Raw genomic sequence first — 25,966 nt, forward strand, 5'->3', positions numbered from 1 at the left:
ACGAACCCAATCGGAGTTATATTAAAAATGTCCTGGCTCTTCCCAACTATAATGATAGTGAATAGAAGTCCAATAAAGTGTGTCCATCCATCATACAAAAATTGCTCCACATGCTCCAGGGAGTTAATAAAGGCCTCTTGAAGCGGATTGATGTTTTTTTTTTCTAAGAAAAATATCCATATTTATAACTTTATACACCATAATGTCTAGCCTCTGCTTCAGGAGGCCTTTATTAACCCCCTGGAGCCGTGTGCAGAATTTTTTATGATGGATGAAGTCACTTTATTGGACTATTGAATATCAACCCCCATTCACTGCCATTACAAAGCTTGGAAAAGCCAGGACATTTTTTAATATAACTCCTATTGTATCCGTCTGAAAGAAGGAAGTCATATAAACCTAGAATGGCTTGAGGGTGAGTAATTCATGAGGTAATTTTCATTTTTAGGCGAACTGTCCCTTGAAGTCTACGTGAATCACATGACGATAAAGCATTTTGAACTTCCGTTGGCGCTCGCTCTCTCTCTCAGCGGCTCTGGTTTACAGCAAAGGAAAACCACGTGAAGAAGTGAATTGTTTTAGCTATACATTTTATTCGTCCTAAAATGGTGTTTTCGTGTGTATATCCTGGATGCTTTAACATAGCTAAACCCTTAAGATTACGTGCGCGGACATCAGAGGGAGATGCACCTTTAACATTTCACACATTCCCTGTAAATGATCCTGAGCGGTTGAAGCTATGGCTGCTCGCTATTCGCTGGGATGTAAATACACCCATGGAAAAAGTCAACAGACGCGTGCTGTGCAGTGAACATTTCAGCTCCGAGGATTACATGACAGAGAAGGGAAAGTCGAGACGACTTCTGAAGTCAGCTGTGCCCGTGCCCGCGCTGTTGTTTCAGCCAAATGAGGTATACATTCAACTATACTGTTACATGGTTGTTATGTGCCGTTTCTAAATAATCGCTCATGTAGCTGTTGTAAAACTTTATTTGAACACCGGACTTACTGAAAAAATCTTATTGGATAATATTTCAGTGTTCATCTGGATTGAAAGAGCAGACATTGAGCGTCAAAGTTAAAGACGTTAACATTACAGTCGATATACCATGGTATCTGCAGGGTTTTTAACCCTTTTTTAAGACCTGCACGAGTAAAATGAATGCCATGTGAGCAGTGTCTGTGGTAACATATTAAACCGTAATATGACTGCAAAAAAATGATTTACAGTTCAGATACGGATTTTTATAAAAACACATTTCATTAAAAACTTAACATTTCAGACTTTGAACAATTTTCAAGAAAACAGGATGAGTCAAAAGTATCATATTAATTTAAAACAAATATATCTTGTTGTCTTATTTAGATTCTTTACTGGTGAGACTTCTAGTTCATTAGCCACTACAGGCAAATAAAGAACAGAATAACAATGCTTGCATTACAACCCACTGTGCTCATAATTACGTTAATACGTTAAAATAATGTGGTAAGACACCAATTTAAAATATCAAGCAGCAAAACGAACTGTTTTGTACAGCTAAAAATAGCTGAAGGCGGATGAGACCAGAAGCCAGACACATAAAATTTACAAATGGCCGTGCTCACTCTTACAGGAGGAATTAGAAGGTGGATATTATGGCATATTAGCTGTCCACTGGCTCACATTTACAACTGTGTGTTTGCTGCTTAAAATTCTGGGTCAATTTTCGCACCGGTCAGAACAAAAACCGCAGCCGGGCTGATTGAAAATGTAAATTCATTTTCTGGTGCCTAGATGGCGCTGTTGGAACGGCAGAAATACATTGGTTTTGATCAAATGAAAGCAAGATGAAATGAAAATGCTGTTGATACTTTTTTGAAGCAAGTCTGTTCCCTTCAGAGATGTATTCACATGAACACGCCACGTTTTGACTTTGAAATGTGCAGCATTCATAGGCAATGAAATCATAGCCTTTTGAAGTTTAATCCTGTCATATCATGATTCCTGTTCCAGCTCAACCAAGTTTTATTGGCTGTTGATTCATTGAAGTCATCGTCCAGCTCAGTTCAGTTCAAATAGTGTCTCTTGCAGTCAGGTCGACAATACTTCCAGAAATGAAGTGTCTCCAACTAAGCAAGCCAAAGGCATCAATGGCAAGGAACTCCCATCTATGACAGAAATGGAGACAAAACCTTGAGAGAAACCAGGCTCTGTCAGGGGGCCAGTTCTCCTCTTGCCAGATCGAATTAGTATATTGTGGTTTCTTTTCAGGCTGTAACACAAGTCCGTTTGAGCAGAGAACTTGTTTGGTTCTCGCAAGTGTGACTTGTGAAAAGTGAAGCCAAAATTTTTGAACGCCCCCAGGTGGCTGGTCCCAGCCCCACCCTCTCTATGTAATCTAATAGAACGTGAGACAAACTAAACAATTGAATTTCACTTCAAATAATTTTTTCCCAAATATGGTTTTTGTCATTTTATGTAGATTTTATCACACTGATGTAAGTTCAAGTGTTTTAGCTAGTTAAGTGATGCTATAAAAACAGGAGTGTGACGTCATGATTGACAGCTGCGATTGACAGCTTCTCTGAGGAACAAACTGACTTTTTCGGGATCTTCAGAGGGAGAATGGGGTTGTATTTACCTTATTTTAATACAAGCCTCTTGTACGGCAATCAGCAGACAGAAATTAGAGCAGTCAAGCTAATTAGGGGCATGTGCTTGCAATCGTCTCTGCAGGAGTGTGGGCGGGATGTGGCTCCACTTCGCTCTCAACAGCGTCAACAGGTCCCAAGTTCACTACTGCACAGACTCTGGTCCCAAATCAGCGCAATATGTCCGTGCCCTATTGGGACATCGGTGGCTTCGCTTATTTTCTTACAAGAGAGTGAAGGGTTCTCTTGATCTGTGCCGACGGCCATCTAGGTGATGAGATCTTCGTAGTGGATCTGTCTAGTTCTAGTTGTCAGCTGATCTAGTTGACATGGTCTCTGCTGACATCAGGGCCGTCAAGGTCATCCCTAGGTGCTGATGCACCATCTGGGCTGGATATGGACTGGATCCGAGTGATTGCAGTGACCATTTGATCTTGACACAGACTGGATCTGGGTGGCTATGGAATAAGAATGAATCCGACTAATATTAGCGTAGATGCCATTCTTCTTACGATGTAATAAGTACATCAGGTTTTATGGGAAGTGGTACCACTCGATAGTGACATTTTAAAAATGTGACAAAATACCAGCATTTCCCACGAGATTCTTAAACACATCTGATTGTCCATTGTGTTCACGCACTCTGTGCTGAAAGCCACGTCTGTCAGCAGATCCCTAATATATCTGCTAATAGATTCATCCTCTGATAGAGCCGCGGCTTTCAAATGCTTGTGTGTGTATCTGCGTTAGCACTCGGTAAAGATTGTGAAACGATGATTATTTGTAGCCAATCACAGACATATCTGTTTGTTTGTGTGCTTGATGTCACATTGTTTAGGCCCCACCCACGGCCACTGACTGACAGTCCTACATTGCCATAGTTTCTGCCTTCAGCGAGTTGTGTTTGGTTGTACGCTGTCCTCCATTTTCTCCATGCTCAAGCAGCTGTAACGTCAACAGTATCTCCTAGTCGGCTCCGATAGCCTTGTGGTCAGCGCGCAGACATACAGCACTGTTGCGCTCCGGGCGCCCCGTGTTTGAATCCCAACTCGAGTACCTTTCCCGATCCCACCCCCCCTCTCTCTCCCACTTCACTTTCTGTCAATTCTGATCTTTCCGGTCTCAAAAAAACCCCGGTGTTCTAGACAAGAGTCTTCATTTTCTCCCAACATCTGACCACTGAAGACGCAGTGGATTACTTTTGTTTTTGAAGTTAATGCGCCTCAAAATCTTCCTAAATAAGTCTGTGCAATGCATTTCATTTTGAAATTATAAAATTTTATTTTAATTTAAATGTTATTTAAATTATTTAAATTTAAAATTTAAAAGCTATATTTGTTACAAATTTAAATTTTTTACACGCATGTCATTTTAGTGTTTAGCTAAGGTTTTAACCGTATTTGTGTTTGTACGTTACCCTTGAAGTATTTTCATTTATCAGCACCACGCTGGTAAGTATAGTTCATGTCACTGGCTTTCAAACCTGGCAATCACATCCTCTGTGTGCGCAACGAGCTCTGTAACATTGTGCTGTTTCATCCCATTTATGGTGTGTTTGGTTTCCCATACATACGGCTGAACACCGGTTTTCTCACTCTCAGTCATGTTGCATCTACTGACTGTTTATTGCTGTAGTTAATATGCAAAGCAGAGATGTATATGCTACGCCCTCTTATAAAGTCGGGGTGGGAATGTGCATCTCATTTGCATTTAAAGTGATACACACCAAAGACACGCCCCTAAAAAATTACATTTTCCAAATATTATAATAAATTATCTGTGAGGTATTTTGATCTAAAACTTCACAGACACATTCTGGGGACACCTAAGACCAATATTACGTCTTGTAAAAAGGGGCATAGTAGGTGCTTTTTAAATGAAATAATCTGTTTTTAACTGTGTTACCCTGTTTTGTGTTACCCCCTGTGTGTGTGTGTGTGTGCGTAATGGACTAAAACTTTTTGTATATAAGTTTTCCTCATGTTTAATTTAGGGTGTTATTTTTGTTAAGTTATGATTTCTTTGTTATGTTTAGTTCTGTTTAGTTGACTGTTTTTGTTGGGCCCAGATTTGGATTTATTTATACTGACTTTTCTCAGTTTGATTTGTAACTTGGTTTTGATACTGAATAAATTAATTTCTTTTATTTGGAAATCCTGTGTTCTTTGCCCTTGACTGTTTGTTCCCTTACAGAGTGCATGGTTATAAAACTACATAAGGTTTCACTCGTTAATAGTAGCCTAGTTATTGCATTAGCTGTCAAGAATAACTACCATAATTAACAATATTTTACATTGTTTATTTCTTTTGGTTAATGTTAATAAATGAGTTCACTATTATTAAGGTAAATTAGTGAATTTAAATAAATAATTAACATGTAGAGGAAGATTTGTGAAAACTTACCTTCACAAGCTTCACAAGCAGAAAGCTTGAATCAGTGTTTTTATATGTACATATCGGTGTAAAATATGTCTGACTATGTGCGTATGTGTAGTTCATACAGTGATATTTGTGTAAATTTTATATGACAGACCTATAGGTTTGGATGTTTTGTTAAAGGCATTTATTCTTGCAAAATTAAAGCCTGACATGCTTTGTGTTTATAAAGATTGAGTGAATGTATCCTGTAGTTCTGCTGGATGAAGGGCCCCCAAGAGGTAAAGCCTCATGCTGCCTTGTACATCATTATTACTGTAATCTGTAGCCTTAGGCAAACGTCCTGAAAATGTTTAAAAAACATATTTCTAATCAGTTAATATACATTTCGTGCATTATAAATCATTCAAGTTATACATTTAAGGTTTAAAAAAACGTATTTCTCATTTCTTTTTAGGTATACAGTAAAATTAAGATTTGTGGATAAAGAATTCAGAAAGTTCTCGTTTCCCTCTTTGCAAAGAAACACATTTCAATTCGATATCTTTACAAAACTGTTCACAAGAGTCTGGAGCTCAAGCTTTCCGTCGCATGATGACGTATGTGCGTAGCAAAATCTCGCGCGAACTGACGCCATTGTTGTTTACAGAGAGGGAGAACGCTTGTGCAGAAGGTGGATTGTTATTAGTAATATATTTATACTTGTACTGTTCATTAAAATGGTGCTTACGTGTGCTTATCCTGGATGCCGCAACCTATTTAAAAGCGTAAGATTACGGGCGTCAACGCAAACGGGAAAGTTGACTTTTCACCGATTCCCAACGTTTGAGCCGGATCGACTGCATTTATGGTTGCTTGCTCTTCAGATGGATATTAACACACCCATGAGGTTACTCAAAGTATGGAGGGTCTGCAGTGAACATTTTGCCCCTGATGATTTCAAAGCCATCAGTGGGAATCAAGTCTTACTCAAATCATCAGCGGTGCCTATATTTGTTTCACACCGAACTGAGGTATGTAAAACTGACAGTTCATCAGCAGCTGGATTAGAAACTAACAATGGCGTCAGATCACGCGTGATTTTACTACCGCGCATACGTCATCGTGCGACAGAAAGCATGAGCCCCAGACTCTTGTGAAAGTGAAAATAACTTAAAAGTTTTATTTTTGGATGAAATATTCCTTCGACAAAAAAGGCAGTCAATACTTGTTAAATTATCTGCAACACCTGGGTCTGATGGGGTTGTAAGAATTTACTTATTAATTTTTCAAGTCTAGTTAGTTAACACAAAAATGAAAATTCTGTCATTAATTACGCACCCTCATGTCGTTCCAAACCCGTAAGACCTTCGTTCATCTTCCGAACACGAATTAAGATATTTTTGATGGAATCCAATAGCTGTCTGACCCCGCATAGACAGCAACACAACTGACACGTTCAAAGTCCAGAAAGGTGGAATGTACATCATTAAAATAGTCCATGTGATATCAGTAGTTCAACCGTAATGTTATGAAGCTACGATGCCTCTTGTGCGCTAAGAACACCAAGAAATAACGACTTTATTCAACAGTTTCTTCTAGTGATGAGCAGACGAAGCATCATTAAGCACTGAGGCTTTCCTCTGACTGTTCCAGGAAAAGATTCAAAGCTTCCAGGGTGTAAACAGTGCCGTCTGGTGGTTAGTAAAAAATAAAGCAGCCAAAAACCTGTAAAAATAGCTCTGTCGGACGAAGCACCCACCACCACACATTCCATAGATAGGCCCTAGTTTCATGTTACGTGCAGAAATAAAAGCCAGTTTGTGTGCGTGCTTGTCTGTTGAATTTCTCTCTTCGATAAGTTCATTTATCCATTAAACTGTGGCATTAAATGCCAGTGTGAATATCAATAAAACCTAATAGAAGAAATATGTCCCATGCCGCGACCCATGCATGTGATGCTGTTGACGCGTTATGACGTAGAACCCGGATGCGTTGCGTCTTGCAGAAGACGCGCTGTATGCACGCTTTTGAATTCTGATTGTAGTTTTTAAAATGGTGCTAAAGTGTGCAATTCCTGGATGCCCGAATCGCGAGAAACCATTGAGTAAACGTAAAAGCGTATTACCAACGCCGGCAGATGAAAGGCTGACCTTTCACACTTTCCCAGTAAACGATTCAGAGCGGCTGAGGCTGTGGCTGCTGGCTGTTAAGCGGGATGTTGATTTGCCTCTTCGATACGTCAAGCAAATGAAGTTGTGCAGTGATCACTTTTCACCAGACGACTTCAAACCGGGTCTAGGAAAGATACGACGACTTCTGAAATCAACAGCTGTGCCCAACCTGTTTTTACAAAACACAGAGGTATGAGTGGAAGTGGCATGGGGAGATCCTTGAAGTTGTTAAAGCTACGATACGGTAATTTATTCAAATGACTTGACTTTTATATGATTTTAAAATAATTTTTAAAACTTTATTTTATAAGACTGACAAGGGAAAGAAGGAATTGTTGAATAAAGACGTTATTTTTGTTTTCTTTGCGCACAGAAAGTACTGTGGTAGCTTCAAATTAAGGATTATTTCACCCCAGAATAAAAATGTACTTATTTTACTCACCCCCATGTCATCCAAGATGTTCATGTCTTTTTTTTTTTTTTTTTTTTTCAGTCAAAAAGATTTAAGGTTTTTGAGGAAAACATTCCAGGATTTTTCTCCATAGAGAGTGTTTTCATGAGGTTTTCATGTGTCAATCAGTCACATTGGCTGCACAGTAAACAGTGCCACTGAACCAAACAGAAGTTACATACTTTATTGATTATTGCTGTTGAAAATGGTCAATTATTGTCATGTTTTGGGCTGTACTAATCGGTCGTTTCAGTGCAGCTTCAAAGGGCTCTACATGATCCTAGCCAAGAAATAAGGGTCTTATCTAGCAAAACAACAGGTTATTTTCTAATAAAAAATGTATATTAAAAAAATCTAAATTTATGTACTTTTTAACCACAAATGCTCCACTTGCACTATCTCTGCAATGCACATCCTTCACACATTATGTAATCACATTGGAAAGGTCATATGTGAAGTAGGCAGAAGTACCGACCCAGTGTTTACAAATGTGGAGAAGTAGGACCGATTAAAAAGTTGTGTGTTGAATGACACATTTGTATGTCTTTAGCCCTCTTCCGACAGGACTAGTTTTCCAGGGGGTCAATTATTAATAATAATTATATAGTAATAATAAAATCAAGGGCCAGATCATGTAAACTGTTAAAGGAGTAGTTCACTTCCAGGACAAAAAATTACAGACAATGTACTCACCCCCTTGGCATCCAAGATGTTAATGTCTTTCTTCAGTCGTAAAGAATATTTTTTTTTTTTTTTTTTTTGAGGGAAGCATTTCAGGATTTCTCTACATATAGTGGATTTCTATGGTGCCCCTGAGTTTGAACTTCCAAAATGCAGTTTAAATGCAGCTTCAAAGGAAGGGTCTTATCTAGCTAAACGATTGGGTATTTTCTTTAAAAAATTACAATTTATATACATTTTAACCGCAAATGCTAGTCTTGGTCTAACTCTGCGTAAACTCTGTATTTCAGTTCAAGACAGTTAAAAAAACTCCCATCTCATTTTCTTGAGGAGAAAATAAGATGGGAGTTTTTCGACATACCCTGTCTTGAACACGAATACACAGAGTTTACGCAGAGCTAGACAAGACAAGCGTTTGTGGTTAAAAAGTATATAAATTGTACTTTTTATGTTTTTTATTTATTTATTTTTTTTAGTAAACAACCAATCGTTTCGTTAGATAAGGGTGGTTTCACACCTGTAGATCAATTGCTTTTTCCCGAAACAGGGATTAAAATTATTACAGTGTTGCTTTTTATTCTCAGTGCGGTTCGCTTTCACACAGAAAAGTTTCTAAACGGACCAAATGTGTTAATACAAGTCACGCGCGAGTAAACTGTTCTCTCATTGGTCAAAGTTCCACGGTTTATTTTCCAGCATTCTGCTCAGCTGTCATCCGTCAGGATGGGACAACAACAGCTTTGCGGGCTTATTGTTGCTCTTTTTGTAGCTGTCCTTATATTAATTAATAATTTTGAGCAGATGTCCAGGATGTGTCGGGAAAACATTTTTAAAATACACCTACTACAAAGAGAGCAATAAGACGGCATTATAAAATGAAAATGCATGCATTGATTTTGAATGGCGAAGAAGTGCCCCCACACAGACATTCATAGGTTCATTTTAAGCGGTATTAGCAAAACAACATAGCTACTGCTGTTCACGGAACTGTAATTACCCATTATACAACGTGATATAGTCTGGTTCGTTGGTCTGTTGGATCGGATAGCTTTGCCACTATAACCGAACGCTCCAGAATTTGTTTTCAAACGAGCCGAGACCGCCTCGTTCAGGTGATCTTGGACCGATTGTTTTGGCGCAGACCCAAGCGCGATTGCCATGTTCACATATGCCCAAACAAACCGAGCTAAGGGGGGAAACTCACCAGGTTCCAAAACAAAGTGCCAGGTGTAAAAGCACCCTAAGACCCTTCATCCTCGGCTAGAATCGTTTAGAGCCCTTCAAAGCTGCATTTAATCTGCATTTTGGAAGTTCAAACTTGGGGGCACCATAGAAGTCCACCATATGGAGAGAAATCCTGAAATGTTTTCCTCAAAAAACAATTTCTTTACGTCTATATCATCAGATGGTAAGATGTAACTCAAATGTCGATTCGAAAATTAGCCCTGTCTAAATGGGGTTTATTTATCACTTTATTGTTGCTTTGGCACAATCTGTATTGTAAAAAGCGCTATATAAATAACGGTCACTTGACTTGTATTGAAACTGCAACCTGGACCTTCAACCTGTTGGTCCCTGTTGAAGTCCACTATATGGAGAAAAATCCTGGAATGTTCTCCTCAAAAACATTTATTTTCGACTGAAGAGTGAAAGACATAAACATCTTGGATAACATGGGGGATAACACTGATGGACCGTTTTAACAATGTCCTTCGTACCTTTCTGGTCCTTGAACTTGGTGGTTATGTTGCTGTCTATGCAGGGTCAGATACCTTTTGGATTTCATCAGAAATATCTTAATTTGTGTTCTGAAGACAAATGAAGGTCTTAGGGGTTTGATGCAACATGAGGCTGAGTAATGACAGAATAGTAATGATTGGGTGAACTAACCCTTCTGCTTGTTGACGGGTGAAAAGCAATGAGCAAATGATGTGGCACCAATCCAGTAGGTGGCGGAAACGCACCATATGTTGTATGTAAACAAGCACAAGAAGCACTCGATGCTGCTCCTTTTTTGTGCATACGTAAATGGATGGAGAGAGCAGCTGTCAAGCTGCAGAAAGTACCATAACAATAGCCCACGTGACTCGCGCGCCCTAAAGCCTCCAAATGCAGCTCTATGAGAATAAGAGGGATTTTTGACGGATATCTTGCCATAGCTGTCATGTCTCGTTCCGCTTCTGCACGTTCAAACATGGCTCCTCTGCGTTTCGCGTAACAGTGAGTCCCTGCAAAGCGCAGCTTGATTTGTTGTTGTTTTTCGCAATGGTACGCGTTTGTGCGTTTCCTAGCTGTTTCAACCGAGAGAAAGCGATACGACTCCGTCCAGCTGCATCATCACAGGAGGAAAGTTTGACTTTCCACACATTGCCGCTGCATGATCCAGAAAGGCTGAAGCTGTGGCTGCTCGCTCTCAAACGTGATGTAAATTCACCCATTGAAAATATCCGCGCGTTGAGAGTCTGCAGTGACCATTTTTCGCCGGACGATCTCACAGGACCAACTCGAAGATATCTGAAGTCAACTGCTGTGCCTAGGCAACAAACGGAGGTGTGTGTGTTGCTAATTGTCGCAAGAGGGCTTGCGGAGAAAAAGATGAGATAAATTGCAGTCTCCCGTTGATTTACAGTGCGTCCGGAAAAGTATTCACAGCGCTTCACTTTTTCCACATTTTATGTTACAACCTTATTCCAAAATGGATTAAATGCATTAAGCATTAAATTCCTCAAAATTCTACAAACAATACCTCATAATGACAACGTGAAAGAAGTTTGTTTGAAATCTGCAAAAAGTTTGCAAATTTATAAAAAAAAAATAAAAAGCACAAAAAATCACAAAATTGAGCCCAGGCGCATCCTGTGTCCACTATTCGTCCTTGGGGTGATGATTGGAGTCCACGTGTGGTAAATTCAGTTGGTTGGATGTGATTTGGAAAGGCACACACCTGTCTATATAAGGTCCCACAGTTAACAGTACATGTCAGAGAACAAAGCAAGCCATGAAGTCCAAGGAATTGTCTGTAGACCAACGAGACAGGATTGTATCGAGGCACAGATCTGGGGAAGGGTACAAAAAAATTTCGGCAGCATTGAAGGTCCCATTGAGCACAGTGGCCTCCATCATCCGTAAATGGAAGAAGTTTGGAACCACCAGGACTCTTCCTAGAGCGGGCCGCCCGGCCAAACCGAGCAGTCGGGGGAGAAGGGCCTTAGTCAGGGAGGTGATTTATGACAGTCTCCTGTTGATTTACATTGTTTTAATGTTTGCAATTTTAAAGGCGGAAAAACAATTTAAAAAACTGACAATGAGTGTTATTGAATATTGATTTGATTGGTCTTCTGTGTATTTGCATTCAGAATTCTTATCTTACCCATTTAAAGTGATAGTTCGCACAAAAATAAATTGTCACGTAACGTCAAATGTCATTGGTCTTCTCGACGTAACGTTAATATCTGAGTTGCGAGTGTGAGATGCTATCCAGCTGCAGCAAAGGTGGCGGTTAACATTGAAGAATGACTATTTCTCATAAATAGATATTCTATGGCTTCAGAAGATGTATAATACAGCGCATAAGTCATATTTGACAGACTGTCATTGTATGGAAAAGATTATCCTTTTGTGTTTGTGATAAAGCCATGCAGTTTTGAGATGACATGAGTGTAAATAATGAAAGCGTTTTTTTATTTGATGAACTAGATGTTCCTTTTGAAGGAGTAGTTTACCCTCAAGATTACGTTTTTTTTTTTCAATATGTAGGAACAGATTTGTAATAATTTAGCATTACATAATTTTCTCTCCAACGGATCCTCTGCAGTGAATGGGTGCCATCGGAATGAGAGTCCAAACAGCTGATACTAATATTGCAATAACCCACAAGTAATTGATCCAAATCTTGAGAAATGAAAAGCTGTGTGTTCAAAAACAAATCCGTCATTAAAGAAGTTGTTCACTTCCAGAATAAAAGATTACCGATAATTTACTCACCCTTTTGTCATCCAAGATGTTTGTGTCTTTCTTTCTTCAGTCAATAAGAAATTGTTTCTTGAGGAAAAAAATTGAGGAATTATCTCCATATAGTGGACTTTAATGGTGCCCCTGAGTTTGAACTTCCAAAATGCAGTTTAAATGCAACTTCAAATGGTTCTAAATGATCTCAGCCGAGGAAGAAGGGTCTTATCTAGCCAACGATCTGTCATTTTCAAAACAAGTTGACAATTTATATACTTTTTAACTTCAAATGCTCATCTTGTTTAAATCTGCATGAACTCGGTCGAAGTTAGGGTATGTCGAAAACGAGTGGGAGTTTTTCTTCCCCATCAAAATCGTCCTGCATTGCTGCATATGTACCGAAAGTATGTGTTTACAAAGTGAACATGCAGAACTCATAAAATGCCCTTTACAAAAAAAAGGGGTAAGACAGCGATGTAGGACAATTTTGACATTGAAGAAGAATACGAGACGGGAGTTTTTTGACATGCCCTAACTGTATTGACCCGGATTACACCGACTACGCATGCGCATCGCAGAGACGAGATGAGACCGAGACTAGAGAACTAGAGAAAGCACTGAAATTGTGTTATAGCAGAAAGCAATGTTTGAAGATTTAAAAAAAAATGATGAATCATAATTGTAATGTTGAACTTGTTTATTACAGGTGCACAGCTTTTCACTTCACAAAATGTTAATCGATTGATTGTGATGTTTTTATCAACTGTTTGAACTCTCATTCTGATGGCACCCATTTACTGCGGAGGATCCACAGGTAAGCATTTCTCATAATTTGATGATGAAACAAACATCTGTCTCATGGATAGCCTGAGGGTGAATACATTTTCAGTAAGTTTAAATGTTTTGCTGAACGTTTTCTTTAACACTGTCTGCTGCTGTTTTAGGAAACTGTGATTGAACCAGACGCCCTGTCAGCAGACAACAGTTGGGATATAGAAGATGATGATGATGAGGTGTATTATGAAGATGACTTTGAGTCAACTTCAGGAAAACAAAAGAACCCCAGAACCTGCTCTGAACAACGTGGTCAGCTTATTTTGAATGTTACAAATCCACCTACAGAACCATCTACATCTCTATCTACTTTTGGGTCCTACTATGCTCTTCCACCCACATGGCACTACCAAATGGCAAGTCCTCAAATATTTTGTCACACAGTTTGAAAATAAACAGCTTGTGCTGTTTTACTTCTAAAACATAACTGTTATGTTGCTCTCCTAACTGTTTTCGGACAGGATTATCCTGCTGAGGCTGGGCTACAAATGGAAGATTGTTATGATGTAAACGCTAACATGGATTCTGTTGCTTATTCAGAAGGCAAGAAGGATTATAGTTTTGTTCCTGTGAGTTTAGCCTCTCCAAATTTATCCTACAAAGAAGCACAGCTGGGATTGTAACGTCTCCAGTTTAGGCTGTGTTTTTATGTAAATTATGTGTTTTGCATTTACATATGAGTTCCCTCTATTGTGAGAAATTGTTTTTAGAACATATTTTTCTGTCATATATTTGAAATGGATAAATGTCATTTTCTCACTTTCAGATGAGAGCTTGATGCTGGGCTCTACGTCTGCAGCTGGTGTCTTTATGCCCAGTGAGGATTTCACAGAACATCCGGACATGTACCAGGGAGAGGACATGGCCCAGTGTTCAGAAGAGCTTGTGATCACTAAAGTTGAGGACACTAATGAAATGGACCAGAATGAGGATTACAATGGGATGACTGAAATGGATGGACCAGAAGATTCAGGTAGTTGAACCAATGAAACCACTACCGCTAAGCAAAGTGGTTATAGTTTTGCTGGTTAGCGTGGACTGTGCTGGTAGTTGATTCAAAATACTGGTCCTTATAACTATATTAAACAAAAATAGTAAACTCACAGTAAGTGCGATAATGTTTATTACTATTGTATTTGAACATGATTTGAACTCCTGTTTAACAGAATCACAGAGAGCCAAAGACAGCAGGACTATGGAATCATCTTCTGTAATGGTGAGCACAGCCCCGTTTTATGTTCACGAGTTTGTTTGCTAACGCTTAGAGCAGTACACTTCTTAAAATAATTTTTCTTTTTTCTATCCAGGCTGTTGACAAAAGAATTAAAGCAACCCCAATTGTCATAATGCCTTTGAAGATCAAGGATGAACCGATGGATGACGAATGGAAGAAAGCACCACATTCCCCGATGGGAAACATTAAGGATGATGAGGTGCTCTACTCGAGAAGTTACTGAACTATACCAGGGCCCCAGACTGCGACCATTTTTTCTGCCGGTGTGACTGAATTTTGTAAACGGTCACACTAGTGTGACCACCGCGTTGTCCAACTCATAAGCGCTGGCATTTCTGTTGCATATGAGAATCATCAAACGGCAAACAAAACAAAAGCATCACAAAACCGTGCTACATTTGAGCTGCACACGGCTAACAAAACTAACAAACTCAGAATAGCTTTACTCAGGAACTAAAGTTGATTTCGCGACACTGTTACTGCACAGTGCTGCAAGTGAAAGTGAGAAGCATTTGAATTCAGCGTAGAATGAATAAGGTTGCTGCAAGATCTAGTGAGACTCAAATTCTGCACAGAATTCTCTGTTATAAACAGCGCTGAAGTACGTCATAAAATCAGAAGTATTAATGCTAACTGTAACCATGGTATTGTGGTAGAGATAGTCGAATGTTATGACGTTGTTCATTTCAGGGTTTGTACAACCATTTTAGAGAGAAATTCAAGCACTTTTCAGTGACTTTCAAGCATTTCACACAACTATTACCAGCATTTTAAAGCTCTAAAATTATACATATATTTTTTAATGGGATGACCAAAATATACTTTGTGGTACACAAACATTTATGTAAAATTTAAAAATACATGAAATCATCATTATAACCAGTAGATAGCAGCAGAGAGCACTTATTAGCATATTAGTCATTCATTTTTACGTTTTGCTTTGTAATTTGAAATTCTAAAATCACTGTTATAAAAGATCAAATCATCAAGAAATCAGTCACAAAGTGCTTTTAAAAAACAAACTTTTCTTCATTTTGCAACTAAATCACACATAATCATTGAAGTTGGTCAATTCCATACAAAACTATAGAAGAATAATGGTACATTTAATAAGAGTAGAATATATAAATTTTCTATATGTATGCTTAGTGCTTTACTAGGTGCGTTTCCATTACCGATTTGTGCAAAATTTGGCGATTATTTTATAAATGTCGATTTAAAAAAAGAATTGAGAAAGGACAGCGTTTCCATTGCACACTCCATGCGACTAAAGCGTAATTTGTTTCTCTCACGATAAGTCATGGCAACGGATTTTGGTGGGATTTTGACGGGGTTTTGAATTTTAAATATTTTTGAATTTTCAGTTCACAATTTCAATTTGCATATCTTGAAGGATAATGGAAACGCAGCTAATGTCAAATCTGTATAAATGTGATATTATTAGTAACTGTTTAGGACATGGTACTTATTGCAAAACAATAGTAATTTTATGATTAAATTATCTGTATTTTTAATACTCTCACACACTACCCCCACCCCCCAGCGCAGCCAGATCTGCACCTAGTGACGCTGGTGCCACCTCTCTCTAATGTTAGTCTGGAGCCCTGTATACTGACATTTAAATTAACCAAATAATAAGTTATAATACATTTTTGGTAAATAAATTACATAATATATACAACATAAACTACTGTTCAGAAGTTGTGAGTTAGTATTTATTCTCCAATGTCAGCCACCTATTATCCATTACCCTTGATTACACACATTTTTGTAAATTAATGATTATGGATTATCTCTATGTGTTCATGCTTTCAGGATTTTGACCAAGCACTGGATGATATCAAGACACAAGGTGCGTTTTTCTATTGGAATAAATGCTGCATTCATCAGTATGAGCATTACAGTGGTTGTAGTCTTTACATTTTTTTTTTACATTTGTTCCAAACTTGTATGACTTTGTCATACAGTTCATAATAACCATTCTTCAAAAATGGGATGAAAAACACCTTTTTGGGTGAGCTGTTTCTTTAAGAGTCTGAAATCAGTTTTTGCATTCTTACATTGTCTTCCTGTCACAGGAGCTCCAGTAGGCATCCCAGAAAAGGCACCATCAATACCAGAAAAATCCATTCAACCTTTAAAACGACATGGTGTGTTGTGCACAGCCTGTAATAAGGTCATGCTGAAGGGACATACAGCATTTCAACGTAGTGGCTCTTCTAAACTCTACTGCTCACCTCAATGTCTCTGCAGCTCCAAGAAGAAAACATGTCACTGCTGCCTTAAGTACGCTTGCGGCATTTAATTTAGCTATTGTTGTATGTGACAGGAGTGAATTGACTTAATGTATCTTCTTTCTTTTCAGAGAAATTCGTGATGAGAATATCATAATTGCCCCGATGGACGTGTCTGGGACTGTGAAGGAGTTCTGCAGTCAGAAATGCCGCAGCGCTTTTAACTTCAAGTGCAGTGTGTGTCAGAAGACAGGAGTGGTGAGTAGACGGCTCCATCTGTGCTGTGGAATATTCTTGTGTACTTAGAAATTTGAAATGCATGTTTTGTTGCTGTAATTGTCTTGAGCTTTTAAAGATCTGAAATTGTTGTTTCTCATAGACTCATAGTCATGAGGTGAATTACATGGGCTCCATTCATAAGCTGTGCAGTGACAGCTGTTTCAACCAGTTCCGCTCCTCCAATAAGCTGAACATGAACAGCTGTGTGAACTGTGGAGGATATTGCTATGGTACAGACAGTCAGTGTCCGTCTCTGAGGATGGAGGACAGAGTTATGAAGTTCTGCAGCCAAAACTGCCTCACAGCCTACAAAAAGGTGACAGCAAGTCAATAGTAATAGTGCTCAAGATAAGACTAAGATATCTTTCATTTTGCTGAATTATGAGTATAAATAAATTGGATAAACTCATCTTTACTTATAGAGGAGTCTGAAACTTGTCACCTGCAAAATGTGTCATGCCCTGCGCCCAGCTGCAGATGCGGTGGACACTCCAAACTCGGAGGGTATCAGGGAGCTTTTCTGCTCCACTTCCTGCGTTATGGCGAGTAAAGTCCAGACTGGCAGTTCATCAGGTACCGTGATGACATTTGCAACACAAACCAGTGTATTTAATAGTAGCGAAGCACAGATACAAGTTTTAGTATCAGAGTATGAGTACAAATATTCTTTCTTTAAGGTATTAGCCAATAACTAAACTACCATCCAAAATTTTGTGTTCGGGAAGATTTTTTAACATTTTTGAAACAAGTCTTTTATGCACACCAAGGCTGCATTTATTTATTCAAAAAACAGTAAAATTATTTATTGTGATGTATTATTATCATTTAAAATAACTGTTTTCTATTTTAATCTATTTTAAAAAGTTATTTTTCCCTGTGTTGGCAAAGTTACATTTTCAGGAGCCATTACTCTAGTCTGTGTTGAAAAGATTCGTGCTGCTTGATATATTTTGTTTTTTCAGGATGCTTTGATGAACAGAAAGCTCAAAAGAACAGTGTTTTTGATTTTGTTTTTTGTCTTACTTTTAATCAACTTAATGCCGATTCCCCCCAGATTCCAAGTAAATCATACTAACCCCAGCATTTTAAATTAGGGCTGTCAGTTTAACAGGTAAAATTTAATAACGCAATTAAAATATATTTTTTAAAATAATGGCCCCGCCCCCAGACCTGTACGTCAACTTAGATTTCATACAGTTGACTGTTGACAAATATGATGCAGGGCCACAAATCCATAAATGCAGTTTTGCCCTAAAATTCAAGATATTGGGGCAAAAATGCTCCTGTGTGAGTTTCACATTTATATCATATGATAAGTGATATCACACGAGCAGCGATTTATATAAAATAAATCATTGCACACTCTCATATCTTTCCAAACCTGTATGATTTTCTAATTTCTGTGGAACACAAGAGGAAATATTGGACCCCATTGACTTTAATTGTATAAACAAACAACACTTACTCACTTATATTTTTCAAAATATCTTCTTTGTGTTCCACAGAAAAAAGAAAGTCATACAGGTTTGGAACGAACTTGAGGGTGAGTAAGTTGTGATTTTTTTTTTTGTGTGTATATTGTCAAAATTTAAATTTTTGTATGAACTATTCTTTTAAAAACAATGTTACATACATGATAGTATAGTCACCCATGCATCCCATTATTTTAATCAACATTACAGCTTGTAACGTTTGGTTGATAAAATGTATTTATATTAACTATATAATTATAAATAAATTAATATTTATTTAAATATATACATTTTAGAATTTTATAATTTATTTAGTTTTATAAATTAATGCAAATAGCATTATTATTGCAGAATGCATTGTTTAATAATGCATTTGATCACATTTTAGTTGGGGGACCAGTTTTAACTTGACTTTTGTCAAATTTGCTGCTTATTAATAGTAACGTAGTTAAGTTTAGGTATTGGGTAGGATTAGGGGGTATAGCATATGGTCATGCAGAATAAGGCATTATTACATGCTTTATAAAGACTAATAAACAGCCAAAATACTGGTAATATGAATGCAAATAAGCAACTAGTTAATAGTGAGAACTGATCCCTAAACTAAAGTGTTACCATGCATTTATTCTAGTCGACATTTACAGCTTTACAGTTTCATTTTGTTCTGTGTATAAGAAAGTATACTTGAATGTCTTTATTGTCTGCATGCTAACAAGGTGTTGCAGTGGAATGCAACAACTGCAAGCTGAAACTAGTGCCTCAGTACCACATATCCTTGTTTGATGGATCCGTTCAGAACTTCTGCTCTTATTCCTGTGTACTAGCATATCAGGTACAGTTCTGTCTGGCACTGATCTTTTTTTAAATATTATTGTAGTCATGCATTATTAATTGATTGATTGATTCAAATGATGTCAGTTTGTTGATTTTTGTTTTGCTTGGTTCAGGAGTCATTCAGTAAGACGAAACCTAACATGCCGGTAAATACTGTAACCTCTACAAGCAACAACACATCTACCCCAAAACCTGCTGCCTCCAAACCTGCTGCTTCAGACTCCAGCTCATCGGCAAAGACTAGCGCTTCAAGTGGTCCGGCGCAGACAGTCACCAAGATCCCCTGCTTTCAGTGTCTGAACTCGTTCTTCCACAGACCAGAGCTGTTGGAGTTTAGAGTACGCCTGTTCACTAGACCTACTAGTTTACATTTTCCAGTGTATTATTACTGTAAACCAACATACAGTATTATTTTCAACAACAATTATACAACTGTGGTGTAACTTTAATTTTGCTCATTTAAAAGTATGATCATATTAGGATCAGTAGGACTATGGGGAAATTGCCTACTTGCCTGTTTATCCATTGATTGATTTTCTTTCTTAACATAAAATAATAAAATATCTTTAGAGTTGCCTGAGGTTCTTGTTGAGTACATGCTTGTAACTTTTTTTTTGTTTTTTTTTTTAAATGATCTTTCAGAGGAAAATGTACGCTTTCTGTGGCAACACTTGTATTGATGAGTTCAGAAGGATCTACCGCATGGAGGCTCGCTGTGAATACTGCAAGCTTGATAAAATTGTAAAAACAGTGAGAAGGATAAATAAGGTTGACCGTTCTTTCTGCAGTGAGAGTAAGCATAATTAGGACCTTGTTATTATTGTACTGTCGGCATATTCGATTAATAAACTTGTCAATTTGCATACGTGACCTTGTGTTTGTGTTTTTTCCTTTCTGTACAGGATGCAAGACACTCTTTGAGCAGAGCCTGTTCAAACGCTGGGGAAAGAAACACTGTTGCAACTGCTTCTACTGTAACAGCACGTCTAAGACTATAGCGACTGATGTCTTTGATGGCAAGCAAGAGGAGTTCTGTGGGAACGATTGCTTGTTAAAACATCAATCATTGATTCGTCAGGTAATATTTTATTTAGTTCATGTAGTTGAGTTGTTTGTTTAGCTATTCAGTTATTGCATCGTTAGACTTAAGATATTAAGCAACAGGCTTCTGAAAGTAATGGTAAATGTTTCTGCTGTGCAATTTTGACAGGAAGTAAAGTGCTCAATGTGCAGACAGGCCAAGAAGATGACCGAGACTGTGAACTGGCTGGGTGAAATCAAGCATTTCTGCAGCCTGCGGTGCCTGATGTTCTTCTGCAGTCTGCAGGGAATCACTGGAGCCGTTATCAAAGCTTCAAGTAAATCTCAAGCCACACAAGGTATGTCCTCTTGCAGATATTTGGGTGTATTGGTCTGGTTTTATCCCATTTAGTCTTTGTTCATTACACCTGTAGATTCTCTAATTGGCTGGCTAAAGTTATTGCATCCTAAATGTTTTATTTTCTTTAGTCTGGAGTCCTGCGCTGTCACTGTCTCCACAGGTGTGACCCCAGTAACCTCTGCAGTTCCTCAGAGTACTAAAGAGGGCACACCGGTCATTGCCAATGTCGTCTCGCTTTCAAGCGCATCCAAGGAACCGCCAGCTGTTTTGGGAAGCACAGATCCAAAAGGTGATAGCATTAAATATCTAAACCCTCATGCCAACCTGAATGGAACACTTTTACATAATGCATGTGATTTAAATGCACAGTATGTAATTTTCACTGCTAGAGGGCACATATTCAAAACAAACAAAGAAACAAAGGCGTAGTTTGATGACACCATGATTGAGTATGGAATCAGCTAATGTAATATAGATTTATTGTTGTCAGTGTAGTATGAAGCAGGGTGGGGCTGAAAGCCGTGAAAGTAAAACAAGGCCGCTGGAGCACTCGGCTCGAAAATGGCACAGCATTTATTATGTGACAGTCGACCGCTTTTGCTCTTTTCGATCATGCGTATATGTGGTAAAGCAGCGCTGTAATATATTAAAGCGTCTTTGGGGTTTCCATGTTTTCTACAAAATAAAACCGGAATGTGATGACAAAGGACAATGGTTTCTTTCTCTGGATTTAAACATTCTTCAAAACATTTGAAATCATGTAAATACACAAGTCAGCAAAATATATTACACTGTTCTGGTGGTTTTTGCATATTTTAATCAAATAAATCTTGCGTACTGTGTCTTTAAAGACTGAGATGTGATGTTTGTTATTCAAATCATTCATATTTAACCCTTTGTGTCCTTAGGCTCTGTTCCTGCAAAAGTCACTGGAAATGTGAGTTCAGGGAAAATCTTTCTTACTGTACTTATTTAAAGCAGAATCAGGATTCATATTGTCTAATTTGTCCCTCTTTTTTTTGTTTCAGTGTTTGGATAAGTCTTATTGCTGTAAACAAATCTCTTGTTCTTTGCTCTGCTCACAGAAACGTGCTGCAAAAGCTCCTGTCTCATCATCCCAAACCCAGAAAGATAAGGACTTGCCATATAAATCCATAAGCAAAAACAAAGCCACGTCCTGTAAACCCCACACCTGTGAGGCTGAAACCCAAATAGGTACTAACCAGCTCCAACGTGACAATGACTTTTTAGCTAAGATGTGCCTGATTTTGAATACCATGTCCAGAAAAGAAGTGACGTGTACTAGGGAACCCCTGAGGGGAATAAATAAGAGAAATATGGAAAAAATATATTTCAGTGCTTTCTCTCGCGATTATATCAATGGGTATTTATACTGTATATAAATTGCAGGCATCAGGGAACCACAATTTAATACTTGGGGCATTAAAATTGCTGTTAAAATGTGCTCAATTTTTACTTTCACTTTCAAGATCCACAATCACATGTACTCTGTGTTTACTACAGAACGGCAGTACTTACCACACATTTTACAACATTAGATGTTTGTCAGTGGTGCTCAGAATCTGCAAATCATTTGCCATCGTCCTATCAGTCATCTCTCCTTACTCTGTTTATGTGGTAAGTGAAATTTTGTGTACTGTAATGTAACAGGCTACTGCTAGCAGTTGGCTAACCATGCCCCTTCAGTGGTTTCATAGTACACGTTATTCATTTTTCATGCCTTACTTAATCCGGATTCACGATTTGGGAGTACCTCTACTTTTTAAAAACCTTATTCTGGACAAATCTTCCCTATTTGTGTTTCCCCCTTTAGTAAACAACTACAGTTGCATATGCTGACACTTTTTTTTGTTTTGTTTTGTTTTTTTTAATCCTGCAGATGGAACTCCTAAAGTTATAGTGCTGCCTGTGCCGGTGCCAGTGTATGTGCCAGTTCCAATGCATCTCTACAGTCAGTATGTTCCACAGTCTGTGGGGCTTCCGCTTCCGGTACATCTGCTATCTCTTCCTCCTCTTCACTTTCCGAGTCTGAATTATTTTTTGTATTAACAGCATATCACAGAAGTGTATTTAGCTTTGAATATTCCTTCAAACTTGTAAAAAGTATATATGTGGACCGTTACCTTTGTGGCTTAATCTAGTTTTGTAGTCTATGATGTAAATGTGGCTTATATGCAGGTTCCCGTGCCCTTGTTCTTCCCTACAACTCTGGACAATGCTGAGCACATTGTGAAGACCATTCAGGAAATCAAAGAGAAGATTCCTGACGATCCTCTGGAAGCAGACCTCATCATGATGGCGGAGATGGTGGCTGAAGATGCAGAGAAGGACAAACAAGTCATCTCTAGTGGTAAATAATGAAAAATTTGAGGGTTACGGTGTTTTAGCTGTGAAATTGAATTCTTTAAGTTACATGCATATCTTTGAAGCCACCTGTTTTTTTTTTGCTTAGATCAGACTGGTAACATAATGGAGGACCTCGATTTGGAAGATCTATCCAGCAATCTGAGTTGGGAGGAGGACTCTGTGTCCTCTGCCCAGACATGGGATCAAATCCCAGAGCCTGAGAAGCCTCCTCCGTCCAGATCTGCCACACTGACCCCCATCTCCACCGAGGCAGAAGAGCCACAGATGGACTTGGAGGCAGACTTCCCAATCGGTAAGAGCTTCTACTATGGTTAAAAGGTCAAAAAAACACCAACAAGCTTTTTTTTTTTATCATCATCCATTTATATTTCATGCATCTTTATTCTTTTACATTTCAGAGAGCATTGAACTTTTCAGAAAGCAAATGCAAAAGGAGATCAATTCTGGCAAACAGAGATCTCGCAAGAGAGGATATGATGGCTTTCCTGAGAAGAAACAAGTAAAAAAAACTAAAGCAGAACTCATTCCTGACCACCAACCGAATTCTAACATATCATTATTGAAAAGTGAGTTTCTGATTGTGTGTTTTGTTGCAATGTAGGGCAGTAAGTGTGCATCGGTAGCTCCAAACAGCCTCTCCAAACTGCACCATGAATACGGAGTCAAAGCCTGGAAGAAGTGGGTACGCTGGAGGAACACCCAACCCAACATGGAGACTCTCAAATTAGGCTGTAAGCCTCAATTTTTGATTTTTTCCAGCATTTCATTCCAAAAACAAGGTCTATATTGCAATACTAGACCACATTGTCTTAGGTAAAATGAATGAGATTTGGAATAATTAGTCATTTTAACTTTTGGGAGACAAGTTTTGTGGCCTTTAAGCTTTCAACACTTCCTCTTCATCCGTAGCACGTAGTATGACACTAAAGGAGGACTTGCTGAAGTGTTGCACTGCTGAACTAAGCTACGGCCTCTGCAAGTTCATTTCTGAAGTTCGTCGACCCAACAGAGAGAAATACAGCCCTGACAGCATTTTTTATCTCTGCTTGGGCATCCAGCAGGTAAATCAATAAGAAACAACACAAACCAATCACATTCAGTCATTTTATGTATAGTTTAGTTGATTTAACTCATGTCGTTTATGTTTGCAGTATCTGTTTGAGAACAATCGGATGGAGAACATCTTCGCAGACGTCTTCTACGCCAAATTCTCCCATGAAATGAGCAACATACTCAGAGGGTGGAAACCAACTATTTTGCCCAGTGGTGAGTAATTTAAGATACGAACATGCGAGTAGCTTGTTTTGCTGTTGCTCTACATGTCTATGTGTTTGTTCAGGCTACGTTCATTCTCGTGTGGAGGAGTATCACCTGTGGGACTGTAAGCAGCTGGGAGCATTTTCTCCTGGTGTGCTGCTCAACACGCTGCTTTATTTCTTCACCAAGTACTTCAACTACAGGACAGTGGAGCAGCACCGCCGCCTCTCGTTTGGCCACATCAAACGCTACTCTCGAGGACAGGCCAACAACAAAGTGTCCTTCCTACGTTTCTATCCCCCGAAAGATGACACAAGCACAGGTCAGTGGTCACTTTTTGTAATGTGTTTTTTGTTAATATGTTTTTACTTAATCATTTTGTCCAATTTAGACGGTGTCCCTCTAAAGAAGAAGAAGAAGGAAGATGAACGGCAGAGGGTGCTAAAAATACGGCAGAATTCGGACAATCCTCTCCGCTGTCCTGTCAGGCTGTACGAGTTCTATCTCTCAAAATGGTAGGTCAGCGTTTTGTTATATAAAACGAGTCACGGTGTATTTGGTTGTCTTACTATGTTGTTTCTTCCAGCTCGCCCGGCATAAGACAAGACACGACCCAGTTTTACCTGAGTCCTGAGCGCTCCTGTGTACCCAGCAGTCCCACATGGTTCTCAACCACTTCGCTGAATGATGAGGCTCTGGACAGCATGCTCACACGTATCCTTACTGTCAGAGAGCTGCACCTGGAAAGAGACAAATTACCCAATGAGAGTGATTCAGACAGTGACTCGGACTTCTCACAGTTTTACTGAACAAACCTGAATGCGTCCTTGGGATTTTGACTCTTGTTCTGGATGCTGGAAAGCAAGCTGTTTGTTGTTTTGTTCTCCATTTTCAATCTTCCTTTAGTAGACGGTCACATTGGGATTCTTGTAAGCCGCCACCTTTCTATTATATTTAAACACTAAAGACGTCGACAGCATCATTCCAAAAACAGTTTTTGAAATTGTTGTTTTTCATTGCAAGCCACGTTGGTTCAAATAGATGCAATGTTCCTGAAACTGACTCTTGATGGCTTTTTTATGGATAAAAAGACTGTGAAACTGACTCTGCAAGTCTTTCATCTTTATTGTCTGAAAAGAGGTACAAACATCACCTTTGTATTTGCACAGAAACACTTGATGCATAAAACCTAAACTTTTTTGTTTGTCATGACACCCTGGTGGTGATTTTAGAAATAATTTACTTGTAACTATATGTCCATATAATTAGAAAAAAAAATGAAAAGATAGAAAAGGAGCTTTTTGCACTGTTTCTTGCTAATTAGCTTTCTACATGGCAGGCAAATTAGATTTACGCTGCAGGAAATATATCCACACTTAAAACAGTTGGTGCAGAATTTACATTGAAATAGTTTTCACTCAGAAATTACATACTTTTTTACATACAAAACAGAGAAAAACTGTTTTGAACATTAAAGATCTTTTAAAGTCTCTACAAACATAATAAAAAAATAATTGAAAATAAGTGGTTTGGTACATTTTAAATATGGGCCATTCTACAGAATTGGTTCAAGTCAGAGTTGGAATTGTTTTGGGGTAAAAAAAAAGTGGTTTTCCACAAATTTTGTATGTATATATATTTGTCCTCTCCCCAAATTTGTCACTATCAAAACACAGTAATGCACAGTGTTGGGGGTAACGCATTACAAGTAACGCAAGTTACATAATCAGATTACTTTTTTCAAGTAACTAGTAAAGTAACACATTACTTTTTAATTAACAAGAAAATCTATGTTACTTTTTCAAATAAGTAA

General features: G+C 38.4%; 1 protein-coding gene across 6 annotated transcripts; it reads left to right on the plus strand.

The window, feature by feature from the left end:
• The first annotated feature begins 536 nt into the window (after positions 1 to 536).
• On the plus strand, positions 537 to 25,257 carry zmym4.2 (zinc finger MYM-type containing 4, tandem duplicate 2). Of its 6 annotated transcripts, XM_051137363.1 has the most exons (29): positions 6,623 to 7,350; positions 13,185 to 13,430; positions 13,536 to 13,617; positions 13,841 to 14,047; positions 14,241 to 14,290; positions 14,382 to 14,507; positions 16,124 to 16,160; positions 16,387 to 16,594; positions 16,674 to 16,800; positions 16,922 to 17,137; positions 17,244 to 17,394; positions 19,010 to 19,125; positions 19,241 to 19,465; positions 19,770 to 19,920; positions 20,030 to 20,205; positions 20,338 to 20,506; positions 20,669 to 20,797; positions 21,417 to 21,445; positions 21,594 to 21,723; positions 22,409 to 22,518; positions 22,708 to 22,879; positions 22,982 to 23,188; positions 23,295 to 23,395; positions 23,498 to 23,627; positions 23,806 to 23,957; positions 24,048 to 24,162; positions 24,236 to 24,475; positions 24,545 to 24,668; positions 24,740 to 25,257. In XM_051137363.1, the coding sequence occupies exons 1-29, from the start codon at positions 7,042 to 7,044 to the stop codon at positions 24,960 to 24,962; spliced, it is 4,458 nt and encodes a 1,485-aa protein (XP_050993320.1). In that variant the 5' UTR covers positions 6,623 to 7,041; the 3' UTR covers positions 24,963 to 25,257. The 6 variants fall into 6 exon arrangements, with proteins under 6 accessions (XP_050993316.1, XP_050993318.1, XP_050993320.1 ...); XM_051137359.1 differs by lacking the exon at positions 6,623 to 7,350 and adding an exon at positions 537 to 911 and having other exon boundaries at positions 24,236 to 24,668; XM_051137361.1 differs by lacking the exon at positions 6,623 to 7,350 and adding an exon at positions 5,633 to 6,020 and having other exon boundaries at positions 24,236 to 24,668.
• The last annotated feature ends 709 nt before the right edge of the window (positions 25,258 to 25,966 follow it).

The sequence above is a fragment of the Labeo rohita genome, chromosome 19, assembly GCF_022985175.1.
Source record: "Labeo rohita strain BAU-BD-2019 chromosome 19, IGBB_LRoh.1.0, whole genome shotgun sequence".
NCBI lineage: Eukaryota > Metazoa > Chordata > Actinopteri > Cypriniformes > Cyprinidae > Labeo > Labeo rohita.

Excerpts from the sequence above, each read along its gene's own strand:
- zmym4.2 (XM_051137358.1), top strand. The coding sequence starts at position 7,042 with ATGGTGCTAAAGTGTGCAATTCCTGGATGCCCGAATCGCGAGAAACCA. Across the intron at positions 17,395-19,009 it reads CCAGACTGGCAGTTCATCAG|GTGTTGCAGTGGAATGCAAC; the intron begins GTACCGTGATGA and ends CATGCTAACAAG. Across the intron at positions 21,446-21,593 it reads CTGCAAAAGTCACTGGAAAT|AAACGTGCTGCAAAAGCTCC; the intron begins GTGAGTTCAGGG and ends CTCTGCTCACAG.